The sequence below is a fragment of the Perca fluviatilis genome, chromosome 1, assembly GCF_010015445.1.
Source record: "Perca fluviatilis chromosome 1, GENO_Pfluv_1.0, whole genome shotgun sequence".
NCBI classification, from domain to species: Eukaryota; Metazoa; Chordata; class Actinopteri; order Perciformes; family Percidae; genus Perca; species Perca fluviatilis.
In genome coordinates, this window is record NC_053112.1 from 30,232,583 (window position 1) to 30,248,635 (window position 16,053).

General features: G+C 39.7%; 1 protein-coding gene across 1 annotated transcript in view; it reads right to left on the minus strand.

The window, feature by feature from the left end:
• Positions 1 to 16,053, minus strand: part of papss1 (3'-phosphoadenosine 5'-phosphosulfate synthase 1) — a 45,128-nt gene that overhangs the window by 26,082 nt on the left and 2,993 nt on the right. The window contains exons 2-11 of the mRNA XM_039799495.1: positions 12,238 to 12,352; positions 11,913 to 12,148; positions 10,549 to 10,687; positions 8,470 to 8,588; positions 8,008 to 8,121; positions 7,685 to 7,796; positions 3,731 to 3,935; positions 3,411 to 3,465; positions 1,253 to 1,388; positions 600 to 868 (exon numbers count right to left, since the gene is read on the minus strand). Coding sequence (XP_039655429.1) covers positions 600 to 868; positions 1,253 to 1,388; positions 3,411 to 3,465; positions 3,731 to 3,935; positions 7,685 to 7,796; positions 8,008 to 8,121; positions 8,470 to 8,588; positions 10,549 to 10,687; positions 11,913 to 12,148; positions 12,238 to 12,352 — 1,500 coding nt within the window. The remainder of the gene's footprint in view (positions 1 to 599; positions 869 to 1,252; positions 1,389 to 3,410; positions 3,466 to 3,730; positions 3,936 to 7,684; positions 7,797 to 8,007; positions 8,122 to 8,469; positions 8,589 to 10,548; positions 10,688 to 11,912; positions 12,149 to 12,237; positions 12,353 to 16,053) is intronic.

Here is a 16,053-nt window from a genome sequence, read left to right on the forward strand (position 1 = left end):
TAAGCTCCAAGGCGGAAACACCGTCCGGTCAGCTTATACAACGTTGGTAACATTGATTTAACGGCTTCGAGGGCAGCCATTTGCATCGAGGATTTTGTAATCGAATTATTCGGAAGCTATTCGAGGAAACCCGCTTTCAGCCCTACCTATATGTTGTTTGTAATAATGTAAACAAGGTCAGAACAGTAACACCAAGCCTGGAGCAGAGCCTAGCTCTCTAAACCTCCCATTCAGAATTCAGAAAATAAATTCACCAGCCTTCAATCTGCTCTCAATAATTTGCGCTGTAGCTTTCCAATTATCCTAAGTGAGTGATTTAAAGATTCCCCGCTACACAGCTACGCACAGTCACACAAAGAGGTTTGTGTATGGCAAGGAATCACTTAACAGAGTGCCTCAAGACAACTGCAAATCCCCTTTCCTGCCATTTCTCACTCTCAAATGTGCAGACACCAAGAAAAAAATAAAAGTCCTGCTCTCTGTGACTGTTGTTATTTCTCAGGGCTGCAATCAAATCAAAGTGTTGTTCCCTGTCAGTTTTTTTAAAAAAGAATCCTTGAGCATGTAACTGCAAATACAATATTCTTGATAACCATTACCTCAGTTGGCCCAGCATACATCATGGGTGAAGGAAAAATAGCCACGATGGTAGAGTCTGGATTCAGGACGCCCTCCTCCAGCACAGCGGCATGCTGCTTCATTCGCCAGGGCAGCGGCACATCATCGTCCTTGGTCCAACCTCCCAGTGGGTGGAGCAGCAGAACAGGCCGGCGGTAGCCTCGCTCGATGAGGCGCTTGTGGGTATCCTGCATCAGAAGAGCATGGCCGTTGTGGACTGGGTTGCGAAGCTGAAAGGCAAATACAGCATCTAAATAGAGAGAAAGGAGGGTGAAAAGGGTCTGTTAAACACATCTGTACAAAACAAACAAAAGGCCACAATGTACCCAGAGATAATTAAGCAGCTCAGTGCCCAACCACTGAAACCACATACAGTGAGGGACTGAATCACACCAAAGCTTTCTCTCCCATGAATTCTTTCTATGTTTCTTTCTCAAAGACTAAACAAAGAATAACAGCATTGAAGTGAGTCGACTACCCAGCGTGTCCTCTCCTTATTAGGAAAAATAGGTAACAGTTTATAAATATTGTGACACTACTGTCTCTCTAAAAGTCCTTGGATTAATATCTCGTCACCGTTTTAATTTAGTTCGGTCGTAAAATAAACAAGAACCAACAGAACTTGAACCCATACCTGCATTCATTTCTTTAAACTTCTGTTTGAGCTCAGTGGGTGTCAGTCGGTACTGATCGAGTTCGTCGTTCCAGTAGATCCTGTCCAGAACCTGCAGGTCTCCCCCAACCAGCCAGTCCCCACTTTCCATCACCATCTGAAATAGGAGTCACAATGATCATGACAGGGAACACAACTCAAACATGATCCAGACTTAAGACTCTGTGGTCCATAAATGCTTCACTGTGCTGGAACCAGGCCAGCAGGAATTCTAATAAAGCTCCCAAGTTATTACCCAGTCGCAACAGGGCCACACCAGCATAACTCAAAGTCTCCGTGTCGTTAAACAGTCAACAAAACTCTGGCATGCCCACTCTTCTGCACTTTTCCATGTGTCTACTACCTTAAATTCAATAACAGAAGAGACAAAATCAGATTGAATTCCAATATAAAACCTGGTGATGAGCCTTTATATGACCACATTGGAGAGATTAATCCAACAATGCCACAGAAGTACTAAGGATTCAGGCAAAGGCTGCTATTGTTTCAGGCAATAGCTTTCGCCTGCCTCTTGTGGCATTTATGACACTGTAGCTAGAGTTACTGAAAAGAGTGGGCTGTGCGATGTTAATGTGATACAAAGTGACAATTCTTTACAGGCTCTGTAATAAAACAAGCACAGCTCCAGCACCAATATAGAGAGAACTCAAACAAAGGCCACAAATGAAACATGAAGTGTGTAAGCATTGCGAAAAAGACTTTTGGAAGTTGATAAAAAAAGATGTCACTTATTTCATTTCACATGTAATTTGTCATGGGAAAAATCCCTCTTTGAAATCCATACTTTACAAACAGACTGCATTCAGTTTGATCTGGAAAGCAATACATAAAAATCAGAAAGTTGTCAGCTGTAGGAGTGTCTACGTGATGTGGTCGATATCAACTTGGCTTTGTTGTGAGACGTTTTGAGGATGGTGTCGGGATTTGGTTTCCACACTCAATTAATTCAATCTGTCCACCGCTGGCCTGAGAAGAGTCATTGAAAGATGCTTAACATTCTTATTCTTTGGAGCGAACAACAGCAAAGACAAGTCGCAATTTATTTTCCCAACATAAGTGAATGGAAAAATATAATGCCCGGTGGATATATCAAAGGAGAAGAGATCTACACAACGGACACATGTGCTCTGTTTAATCGTTATAAAGTGCCCCAGGACTTCACATGTGAAAAGGGCCCTTGCCAAATAAACACACTACACCATGGTTTCCGATGAAGGGGGCTCCTGTCTGACAGACAGGTAAACAGGAAAAAGTGGATTAACTACATGTAATATAGAGCAGGCCGTTTTTAGTCAGAAAGAGATGGGGTAACACTTATGCACACACACACACACACACACTAATGAGTGACACCTTAATCACGACAAGCTGAGCACACATGTTCAGCTGTGACAGGTTAGAGTAGATAAAGAATGACAGTTGTGGAAATACAGAGTTAAAAGCCAGCGCTGAGGCATCAGGTGTTGATACTAGAGAGTTAAAGTAACAATTTATGAAACTGGCAGCCTTCTGCATCCTAAAACACATTACCAAGCCAGATTTAATCATGAACAAGGTGAGACAAAAAAACAAAATCTGCTAAGATGAAGGTCTAGCTGAGAAGCAGGTCTGGTGCTCGAGTTGATCTAGAATAGAAGAGAATAGGGCTTTACAAAAAATGAGCCAATGAGTACAGTAAGTCTGACCTCATGGGGTAAAATCACTAAATACCATATAGGTTATTATCAGTCTTGCACCTTTGCCAATATACAAGAGGCCAGCCAACTGCATTAATCTTGAAAACAATGGAATTTAAAATTAGCCAGACAGACAAGCAACTTTTAAAAGTGACCTTGCACTCCCCGTCCACGCGGACGGATTTATAAAAAGTCAATCTGACATCTGTCTTTGTCTGCCACGCCAGACTGTTCTGTTCTTTTCCAGCTACAAGCCAGTGCGACTTTCCGCAGGGTGCGCAGGATCATTTCAGGACGTTATCTCGCCACCGAGTCTACCTGAGCCCCAGAGCAGTCGATAGGAGACAGATGGAAACAATTCCCGGCTATATTTGGAGAAGGGTTGGGTGAGCGGAAAGGTGGAAGCTGGCAGGGATTCGACGGTCTGTTGAGCTGAGCAGTACGATCTCAAACGCATTTGGTGGAGGCTGAGTAAGACTCAGCATCCAAATATAACACCTACAAAATGAGAGTGGACCAAAAAGATCAAGTGATTATACTGGGCGTCCTGACAGAATGTGAGAAGAGCTCCACTCCTCCACCTATTCAGTCTTTCCATCAGCAATGTGAAGAGGTCAACTCGGATCTGTCTTCCATCAGTGCCGAAGCAAGCGAGGCAGTTTGCTTTCGCATGCAGTGTGTTTATCACATAGCACACTGAGACACAATACTGCTCGGTATTTAGCTTATAATGTAAATTCAGTTTTCAGCTAATTAAATGTACCTTGATGTAGGGTGGTCTTTGCAGGTGGTGCCCCACTGGCGAGCACATCGCTCTTCTTTGCGGTGTTCATAAAACTCGGGGTTGCGAAGGATGGCCACTCGTCTGCCCTCGTAGACCAAGGCCATAGCTGTCACGCCATCTAAACGCTCTTTATCTGCAGTAGAGACCGGCAGCACCACAGGCACGGACAGGTTGATGACGCCACCTAGGACAATGGAAAATGAAGAACATTTTGTGGGTGAAAGACATATTTATGCAGAGAGAAAACACATTAGTGCTTCAATTAACTATTGTCATTATGAAGTAATATGCTGGTCATTTGCTTAAATAATCAATTAACCATTTTGTCTAAAAAGAAAAAAATGTCAGAAGATAGTAATTATTACTTCACAAAGCCCAAGTTGACATACAGTATTTAAATTGCTTGTTTTGTCTGACCAACAGTCCAAAACCCAAAGAAATTCAGTTTCCCATCAAATATATTTCAGGGATATCAGGCCATATAAATACAATCCATTTACTATGACAACATTATGTGTCAAAGCCTCTCATTTTGGAAGCTAAAACAGAAGAATATTGATATTTATGCTTGAAATGACTGACACTGACTTTAATTATTGTTGCCGATCAACAAATTAAGAATTGTTTCAGCTCTAAAATACATAGAAGTGCGCTACTACTACTACATTATATTATCCAGTAAGTTAAAATCCTAAGAGAATGTCTTCTCAGATTTTCTTTTTTATTCTGTTGTTTTACTGTAACCTTGTATAAAAACCCTGGCATCTGGTCAGAGAGAATTCTACAGCTTTTTGTGAACTCCTGTCTCCACTGCGCAGTGATTAAAACTCATCTGAACCACCCACTGAATTGGACCTGAGAGAACTTTTTCTGCACTATGGAGCAATGTTTTTACGAGTGGGCCCCCCTTTCATCTGTATCATGCTTGTACACAAGCGTGCAATGCAATACACAGTCCCCGCACCATTTTCAAGCTGTTCCACTGATCAGCACTTGGCGGCGATAACACACCAACAAGTAAAGCAGACTTCTGCAAGCTAGCAAACATTGCACAGTTAAAAATATTTTCTAAAAATCAGCTTTGCAAAAGTTGAATGAAGGAAATGCATTCAACGTGATTGTTAGACCTTGAAGGTTAACTACCGTTTTTTTTCTTCAACTTGGACCCTATTTTCCTATGTTTTTGTGTCTAAGTGACTGTATTAAGCGAGATCGCTGCAGTCGGCAGCGGCGAAACACGCTACAATGTAAGTTAATAAGGCAATTGTGCAGCTTGTATTTATTTTCACAAAAGTGTTCGTTTTGCCACTGACAGGATCAGATTAATATTATATGTGCTGACAACATTATGGAAAGGATTTCTAAGGGTTAGGCCGACCTTTTACCTTAAAAGAGTAAGATCCTTTTTTAAACATCCACCATTGTGTTCGCTAAAGCCACCAGACTCAGATGTAAATAAACAGTAATTTTAGCATCGTAAAATACACTTCATTCAAAGTCAACAAAAATTAAATAAAACGTATGAAGACGTTTGGGGTCATCTTTCTACTTTTCCAACCATCACAACTCTAGTTGTGGTTGAAATAAACACATTTTACACAGTTTACCAATTTACATGTGAAAATATGTTGGCTCTGTACACGCTATACAGTGTTTTTTTGTTATTTATTTATTTTTTTTTTTAAATGGAGTCTGGTGGGTTTAGCGCTACCGACCTCAGAGGGGTTTCTGGTTAAACAGACACGTCTCGAAGAGATTTTAAAAAGGTCTCTCTCTGTTGGAATCCTTTCCATAATGTTGTCAGACACTTAGAATAATAATCAGAGCCTTTTAGTAGCAAAAAACAGCACTTTTAGCGGACAAAACTGACGCTGAACATTTGCCCCATAGGGTTACATTGTTGCTGCCAGTTACGGCATTCACACTTAAAACTGGACCAATTTCAAAGATTGCTGTTCCTAGCAGTCACTTACACACAAAAACATAGGAAAACAGGGTCCACAAAAACGGTAGTTACCCTTTAAAAACAAAAACTATGTGTTTTAGTGGGAAACACTGAATCTAAACAAAACTTTTGTTGGTTTACAAGAAAACTCCACAGGGCACCTTTAATATCGGATAACAATCCAAGAAAAACAATTAAAAGGTTAAAACATTTAAAAGGTTAGTATACTCAAGAAAACAGCTCAACTATTCTGATCAAGTTTCCATTCTGTACCCCTTCAGGCTAAATGTGGGATATACAGCTAAACCACAGGCTACAGTGAGTCTTCAAGGCTGCAATTTAAGAAGCTAGAGGAGAAAAATCCCCTCTTAAGCTAAGCTGGAGCTTGACCCTTTCTCGTTCCATGATTTGAGCTGTGCAGTGACAGCGTTCTGTTGCAGGGTTCATTTTGCCATCCAGGTTGATGAAAATGTTTGGACCGACACGCTTTTCACATCACATCACAGATCAAATGCAGTGGAAAGAGGAGGGAACGCCAACTGTTGCTGCCCCCACCTCCCCCAGGACCCTCTTCTCGCCCCCTCTGTCACAGTGTAGAGCTTACAGCTGGTTTTAATAAAACACACGCTCAAGACTGCCAAATGTCCGAGTGAGAGAGACACAAGCTTGGATTTGGGTCTGTTTATTTTTGCAGACTATTTGATTAGTCAAACATGCAGCTTTCTGCTTCCCAACCAGTTTTAGTGTTATAGTTTGGGCAATCAATCCTTTCACTGTCAAATCCCTGGAAGGAAGTGAAAATGGACAAATGGTGGTGTGTGGTGTCAATCAATACAGAAGCCTCTTCCTCTGGGTCCCTCTCCCTCCGGACAAACAGGAAAAGTGGAATCAGGACTTTTTACATCGATATATATTTTTTCCCCCTGGTTTGTCCGGACAGCTTGGTTTCACAGGCTAGGTATCTTGCTTTCAGGAAAGAACGTAAATCAAGTTGTAAGAAATTGATGGCTTTATGCTTCAGTGACGACAGCAGATCTAATATATACCTGTCAAAATCTCAAAATGAAATACAGGCTATGTTAACTTTTAATTTATTTTATGTATTTTTCCTTTTACTGTGTGTGTAGCAAAGTATTTGGCATCACAGCACACAACTGAGGTTTGAGTGGTCATATGGGCAATAAAACTAAATTGACTTTTTCTTGGAATTTCAAACAATACATGAGAAATTGCAGTAATTACATCAAGAGACTCTACACCCCTAATGATATCTGTTTTCTGAAAAGTGCCAAAAAAAGTAAGGCATCCCTGAGACTTGGGTGCAACTGGACTGATTACTTCATCAACATGATATACAACATCATCATTCTTACAATTCTGCATCTAAATAATTTCCAAGTTTATCAATGTGTCATTCAGCCACCTAGCCAAGCTTTACATCCATGCTGTATGAATAACAATGGAGCACTTCTTCAGCATGTCAGCCCGCAAGATAAAAACTAATTTAAACCATCCAACAGTACAAAATCTGCTTTGCGGTTTGCAGGGACACATGCAGGGAGTATTTGTTAATCTAATTTAACACTCCATTTAATCAGAGTGCTCAATTTGTATTGGAGTAAAGTAAAAAAATGTGAGAGGAACACGAAAAGCTACAGCTGAAAGACACGTGAGGTTCATCAGACAAAAATAATACAAAACTCCTACAGTTCATAAGTGTCTAATGATAGACACTTAAGGGGTAAACTGAAAGGACAGGTTAACTGAGAGCATATTGTGATGCTCACAGTGCTCAATTTCTAGTATATGTAGGTATAGTATGGGTGATAGAAATGTGTGCAGAAAGAAAGCCAGACACTATTTCTGTCAGCAATCCTTTTTGTGAGTGCTCATCTCCATCTAGTGCCTTTCTCAAGTATAGCAATACTGAATTGTAAAATTTTATATAAAAATGCTATTTTCCTTAAAAAAAATAAATGACATCTTACCATCCAGCAGGCAGTCAAAATGAAGACACTGCAAATACTCTCTCTCTCTCATAAAGCCATTCAGAGGAGTGGCCCAGCCTTCAGCCAGCACCTGCACCCACTGCATGTCCACCTGACATGATCACACACACACACACAGTCACATACAATGGGTAACGTGTTGACCAGCAACTTATTATATGCAGTTGAAATCAAAATTGATAGGTAAATCATGCATCGTTGTATAGATAAATGACTAACAACTGCTCTATTACAGTACATAGTTATTTGGCTTCATTTATTTATTAAGATTGATCTAAATCAAAAAAGAAAACCAGAAGCACCTTTCCAATCTGTACAGCAGGCAGAGTCTCTGCATCAGCCTTAGCCAGGTCCAGTTTATTCTCCTGAACGTACAGCTCTTTCACTTCATAAGACGCATCAACAGGAACTATATCCTGCAGAAAATAATGTGAAATTAATTATGAATAAAACATCCTGCATAAGCACACCAAATTCACTCTGATAAAGGTTTACTATTCACGAAACAAATATTAACATGATACAGTGTAGATGCAGTCACATAACATTCATTCAAACAGGAGGCTTCTCTGCCCCCTTTTGGCCAATAGAGGAATGATGACACAGTTTTATGTATCAAGTCTGAACTTCCAGCCTCTAGCGGTCTGGGATGCTCGCACATCGCATATTCTTTAAAAGGGGACATAGCCAATAAAACAGCAACTGATTCAAACCATGACACACATATTTTAAGCATGTCAAAGCAGGATATATCTTCCCCTCACCCTCTCTTGAAGCAGGTCAATGAGCTGCTGTATGCACTCATTCACACTGCAGGAGTCGGTCTTTAGCACCAGCTCTGGGGCCTCTGGCTTCTCGTACTCGGAGTCAATTCCAGTGAAACCTAATAAAAAAAAAAGAGAATTATATTCACATTCTTTATTTTCTATATAAATTATTCAAAACCTAATCGACATAAAAAGATTTCCATTATTGAATAGATGTAAAATCACTGTACACAGCATCTGTAAACCTTAACTGTTGAAATACCCTTTAAGTCAGTACCACAATCATGATTAATAAGTTTTTTCTCCATATTATTATATGAAGAATTACGACATGAGTGGGTTTAGCAGAGCCAGAAGTAGCAATTGATTAGAAAACAGTGACATAAGCTACAATAAATGTTTGTTAGCGATTTAAGTGGCGCTTCAGAGAACAAATCATAGGGGTGTACCACAAGGCGAGATTGGTGCCACAGCAAGGTACTTTGAGTCTAAAGCAGTGTCACCAGGATGGATGTCTTTTAGCCTGGCTAGATCGCCGGAGTAACTTTTGCTGCACGGCTAACCTGATCCAAATTAGTTTGCGTTCCGAGTTTTGGCTTGAAATCGGCATTAAAAGCTCCTTTCATCAACTCCTTTGGAAATAGCATTGCTCTAGTCAATATTCAATCTATGAGCGATACAGATTCTAAGCTGAGGGAATAGATTATACATGAAAAAATGTTGAGCATTAATTTTGCCACTAAACGTAGCCGTGCAGTTACAGTAGCGCTTACTGTATGTATGTATTTTAGCCACAGGAACCTATATCAGTTATGCAGAAAAACTGAGCAAGAACAGAGTTTTATTTTATGTGTAAGGTTGTTGTTACTCTCAGTGAACTACTGAATACGTTTGTAGTGTACTTTAATAGTTTCACTATATTATTAATCAGTTATTTCCACAAGTATAACGTTTAAATCTGCTGCATCAAGTTTTAAGTGTCAGAGCTGTAGCATTAGCAGCTGCCACGTTAGAAACAGCATTGAGGGCATTGAGAGTGCATTGAGTGCTGAAATAAATACAGTACATTCACTTAGGATTTTACACAATAGTAATTTTCTGCCAGCTTATTTGCAGCAACAGTGTTTCTTTTTGCTGTGATATTTTTTTCATATTCTTCATAGGCGGCCCACGATCAGTCAATTTAGTGCAGTATAAGAGTCAAATGACCCTCTGAGAAGCCCCTTTTTTGGGAACGTGCACAGAGCCTGAAGAAGAAAGACTGGATTAACAGAGCCAGTTGATAACTATGGTCATGGTACCCATTATCTTACCCCCCCCCCTGCTTATCTGTTTTTAATGTGATATATGTGCTGGTTTTTACTGTAAAGTGTCTTTGAGTACCATGAAAAGCACTATATAAATAAAATGTATTATTATTATTATTATTATTATTATTATTATTATTATTATTATAATTATATGACATACAACTCAGGAAATTGGGTCGAGATCTCTCCAAAGAACAACAGGCTGCACCACAATGTGATAAGAAACATTGTGGACAGTGGAAGCCTAAAGGTAAAAGAGATGCGAGCTTGTGACCGGGAGCTCGTCTGTTCAATCCCCAGACTGACCCTCATTACCACCACTGGCGTGCCCTTGAGCAAGGCCCTTAACCTTAACCTTAACCGCTCCAGTGGAGCTGCTCAGTGGCCAGCAGAGCACAGTGTGCACTGGGAAGCTTCCAGGTATGAATGTGTAACTGTGTGAATGTGATCAAGGCATTCCTGCAAAACGAGAGTGAACCTTCCCTAAATAAATAAAAGGTCAAGAGACTGGGAATATGGTATAATTACATGTGACATACAACCACAGAAGTCACATAGATGAAAATGTAAATGCATTGTAGATCTGCCCTCTGTTTTGCGCTTATCAACAAAGTGTCATATGAAAGAACAATTTGACTAAGTTTCTCTCTCTGATGTCACTGTAACTCCAAGTATGAACCCTAACTTAATCACATAACAGATACATTAATCCAGGCATTGGATCTACTGATGCACTGGAAATAAACAGCATTAAACCATACTCCACCTCTTATCTCCCCCGCTCTGGCTCTCTTGTACAGCCCCTTCACGTCCCTCTGCTCACAGACATCCAGTGGAGCGTCCACAAACACTTCAAAGAAAGGCAGCCCTGCTGCCTCATGGATCTTCCTGGCATTGAGGCGATCCTGATAAACAATAACCAAATACACAGTGAGGCACTAACAAGATTTAGTTAAAGAGTTAGTAAAAGATAGAATGTTATTAAGGCTCATCGGGTTTGGTTTTTACCAAACAAAAATGTTTGTTTTCTGCTGCAAGTGGACACCATTCATCGCAGAGTACTAGGGCTGTCAATGACTATTCTAAATTTGAAAACACATTCTGATTGTAAAATATAAATATAAAAAATTCAATTTTGAAGAAAAAAAAGCAGCACTACTGCAGCCATATACCTCACGCGTTCTCACATGGGCCTGGGCCGCTGCTCCCTAAACGACGTTCAGCAGATTCCTACAAAGTCTGTGTACTGTTCAACTGAGCCCAATTGAATGAAATGTTGATGACATTTTCTATGATGCGGCTGGCGCAAAACCGGAAGAAAACAAACATCCGAAGGTAAAGAAGAAGGGTAATTTACACAAAGATGCCAACGAAAATGTAGAGCTGGAGAGAAAAAGAGATTCGGGAACTTCTGTCGGTAAGGGCCGACCCTGAACTCGTCAGACATCTTCCTGCCTCCTGCACGCTCTAGAGAGAGAGAGGGAGAGAGGTCTACGGTCTTTAAATTAAAGTTTTACAGTATACGACACGGTTTTATTTGTTTATAATTTAATGTAGGTATAAAGACCTTTTAAAGACACTTTTATGTCGAAATAAATATTTCTATACAAATAGCTATGTCTCCCTTGGTTTGCCCTCTTGTGGACATAATGCGCAAAGATATTATAATATATTCAAACCTCTAGGAAAAACTAATATGCTTCTAATCATGCACCTGTCCTTAGTTGTAAAGAGAAGAAAAACATTTAGTTTTTTTTTTTTTGGTATATTCTTTAATTAGAATTTACATTAATAAATTAAAAAAAATTTAAATAATACCTCCAGAGAGTAAGCCCTGTATGTTAAGAAATCACTGCAGGAACATATAAAAGCTCTACTTTTTCATTCCAAATCTGTCAAAAAAATCTGCCAAATCATCAATTTCAGCAGAATAATGACATGATCAGTAACCCAGGATCTATAAGTAATCCCGAAAATAGATCAAAACTGTTCACAAAGGGCCACAATTCAATCAAATATTGTTCAATAACAAAATGTAATAGAGTATCAGTGAGGTCCAGCCACATTTATCCCTGTGGCCATTTGTTTCTCTCATTCAACCTCTGATGCTTTCTTTGGAGAGTCACTCACCCTGCTGTAGGGAGAGATGAAGCTGGCGATGCAGACCAGCCCAGCATCAGCAAAAAGCCGGGCCACCTCAGCAATGCGTCTTATGTTCTCTTCACGGTCCTCTGGGCTGAAGCCTAGGTTTTTGTTCAGCCCCTGACGGATATTGTCCCCATCCAGTGTGTAACAGGGGATACCATGACACACCAGATACTCCTCCAGAGCCATGCTAACTGTAGTCTTCCCTGCACCAGACAAACCTTGGCACAGAAGAAAACAGCAGCATTACGACACAGCTATGAGTAATATACAGGTGCAGAAAGGACACCTTGATAATAGCACAACCTACCACTCAGCCAAACGGTGCATCCTCTGAACCCTCCTCTTGTGCCCACAACCTGCCCACGCTTGTTTCGGCTGACATGATGAGCTTGATAGGTGACATTAGTTGCACGTTGCATTCCCTGAAATTATACAGTTTTACTGCCAATTCAGTCCACTTGAAACCCAATTAATACAAGTTTATTTAAAAGAAACTCCAAATTAAAAGATAGAAGGTTAACATGAACAGAGTGACTTTAAAATGTGGCTTCTCCGATATCTGTAGTGTACTGTTCTATATTATAAAGAAAGCTTGGAACATGTATGTAGAGCTGAAAATAATAACATTAAGTTCACCATCACATATGCCTGTGAATAGGCTTCAAATCCTAACTTTTGAGAATGCTGGCCTTTTCTTTGGGTTAAACAACTAATTATTTAGGCTCTGTGTGTTTGTCTGCGCGTTGCGTTTGTTGTTTTATGTATGCATGTTACATTTGTTAAGATTAATTCCTTAATGAATGTAACGTTAAATACTGCAGTTCAGAGTTAGCATTACAGTGTTAAGTTACTTAGAATCATCAAACAGGAATTTGTGCTCGCAGCAGTAGGTTACCTGGCAAAAGCAAACAGTATTTTGTTGACACTGATGCTGGGACTAGCTACCAAAGGTAATGTAATCACAGCTTCAAATAACATTAATATGCCCTTTATTAGCAGTTAACTGGTTAACGTTAGCCACTTTTCAGTACTTCGGTAAAGTTAGACAGAAATTGGCAGATTCGCAAGATTCGCGGGTTTGCGGTTCAATAAATCATAAGCGAAACGTGTTACTTACACAATAGGCAGCTCTATCTAACCGTAGGAAGGTAGACAACAAGCTACAACCCGGTTTTTATCCGAAAGTACCGTCTACATATGTGAATGAATGCAATGCACCCCTGACCTGAGCGTTCAGCTTTCATCCGGAGGTCCTAGGGACCGTCTACAAAGTGCAAACCCAAAGTGGATACAAAGATAAGAATTCAACAGCTTCACTGTTATTGAGCATAGCTCTTCCAAAATCACTCTACACATCTAGGGCCTCCCTCTGAACATACTACACTGACTATTTTTGGAAATATGGCTCCGCCTATTTTTAATGAATTTGTATTGGAAATAATTCATACCGTCAATGCTATTGAGTCTAGCTCTTCCAAAATCACTCCACATATCTAGGGCCTCCTTACTAACATACTACACCATCGTATGTTGGGAAAGCAGGCCCAGCTTATTTTTTATATTTTTTATTGGGGATAACATCCAATAGCTTCACTGTTATTGGGCCTAGTGCTTCCAAATTTACTCCACACATCTGGGGGGCTCTTTACTAACATACTACACCATCTTATGTTGGTATAGCTGGCTTTGTCTATTTTAAAGGATTTTTATTGTAGAAAAATGCAATACCTTCACTGTTATTGAGCCTAGTGCTTCCAAATTTACTCCACACATCTGGGGGCTCCTTACCAACATACTACACCATCTTATGTTGGTATAGCGGGGCCTGTCTATTTTAAAGGATTTTTATTGTAGAAAAATGCAATAGCTTCACTGTTATTGGGCCCATAGCTTCCAAATTTACTCCACACATCTGGGGGTCCTTACCAACATAGTACACCATCTTATGTTGGTATAGCTGGCTTTGTCTATTTTTAAAGGATTTTATTGGGGATAACATCCAATAGCTTCACTATTATTGAGCCTAGTGCTTCCAAATTTACTCCATACATCTGGGGGCTCCTTACCAACATACTACACCATCTTATGTTGGTATAGCAGGCCCTGTCTATTTTTAAAGGATTTTTATTGTAGAAAAATGCAATAGCTTCACTGTTATTGGGCCTAGTGCTTCCAAATTTACTCCACACATCTGGGGGGTCCTTACCAACATACTACACCATCTTATGTTGGTATAGCTGGCTTTGTCTATTTTTAAAGGATTTTTATTGGGGATAACATCCAATAGCTTCACTGTTATTGAGCCTAGTGCTTCCAAATTTACTCCACACATCTGGGGGCTCCTTACCAACATACTACACCATCTTATGTTGGTATAGCAGCCTCAGTCTATTTTTAAAGGATTTTTATAGTTGAAAAATGCAATAGCTTCACTGTTATTGGGCCTAGTGCTTCCAAATTTACTCCACACATCTGGGGGCTCCTTACCAACATACTACACCATATTATGTTGGTATAGCAGGCTCTGTATATTTTTAAAGGATTTTTATTGTAGAAAAATGCAATAGCTTCACTGTTATTGGGCCTATAGCTTCCAAATTTAATCCACACATCTGGGGGGTCCTTACCAACATAGTACACCATCGTATGTTGGTATAGCTGGCTTTGTCTATTTTTAAAGGATTTTTATTGGGGATAACATCCAATAGCTTCACTGTTATTGAGCCTAGTGCTTCCAAATTTACTCCACACATCTGGGGGTCCTTACCAACAACTACACCATCTTATGTTGGTATAGCTGGCTTTGTCTATTTTTAAAGGATTTTAATTGGGGATAACATCCAATAGCTTCACTGTTATTGAGCCTAGTAGCTTCCAAATTTACTCCACACATCTGGGGGCTCCTTACCAACATACTACACCATCTTATGTTGGTATAGCAGCCTCAGTCTATTTTTAAAGGATTTTTATAGTTGAAAAATGCAATAGCTTCACTGTTATTGGCCTGGTATTGCAATTTACTCCACACATCTGGGGGCTCCTTACCAACATACTACACCATATTATGTTGGTATAGCAGGCTCTGTATATTTTTAAAGGATTTTTATTGTAGAAAAATGCAATAGCTTCACTGTTATTGGGCCTATAGCTTCCAAATTTACTCCACACATCTGGGGGCTCCTTACCAACATACTACACCATCTTATGTTGGTATAGCTGGCTTTGTCTATTTTTAAAGGATTTTTATTGGGGATAACATCCAATAGCTTCACTGTTATTGAGCCTAGTGCTTCAAATTTACTCCACACATCTGGGGGTCCTTACCAACATACTACACCATCTTATGTTGGTATAGCTGGCTTTGTCGTATTTTAAAGATTTTTATTGGGGATAACATCCAATAGCTTCACTGTTATTGAGCCTAGTGCTTCCAAATTTACTCCACACATCTGGGGGCTCCTTACCAACATACTACACCATATTATGTTGGTATAGCGGGGTTCTGTATATTTTAAAGGATTTTTATAGTTGAAAAATGCAATAGCTTCACTGTTATTGTGGGCCTAGTGGTTCCCAAATTTACTCCACACATCTGGGGGCTCCTTACCAACATACTACACCTTTTAGGTGTAGTATTTTAACACCCGGAATATTGAACACCCCACCCCTCAAAATCCATTGATATGTTTTGTTATGTGATAAGATGATGCCCAATAACAGTGAAGCTAATTTCTTTTACAAAAAATAAAAACTTTAAAATAGACAGGGCCTGATATACTAATATAAGATGTTAGTATAATAGTATATTATATTGAAACACTAGGCCATAACAGTGATGAACTATTGCATACCTCAACTATAAAATCCTTTAAAATAGACAAAGCGACTATACCAACATAAGATGGTGTAGTATGTTGGTAAGGAGCCCCCAGATGTATGGAGTAAATTTGGAAGCACTAGGCCCAATAACAGTGAAGCTATTGCATTTTTCTACAATAAAAATCCTTTAAAAATAGACAGGGCCTGCTATACCAACATAAGATGGTGTAGTATGTTGGTAAGGACCCCCCAGATGTGTGGAGTAAATTTGGAAGCACTAGGCCCAATAACAGTGAAGCTATTG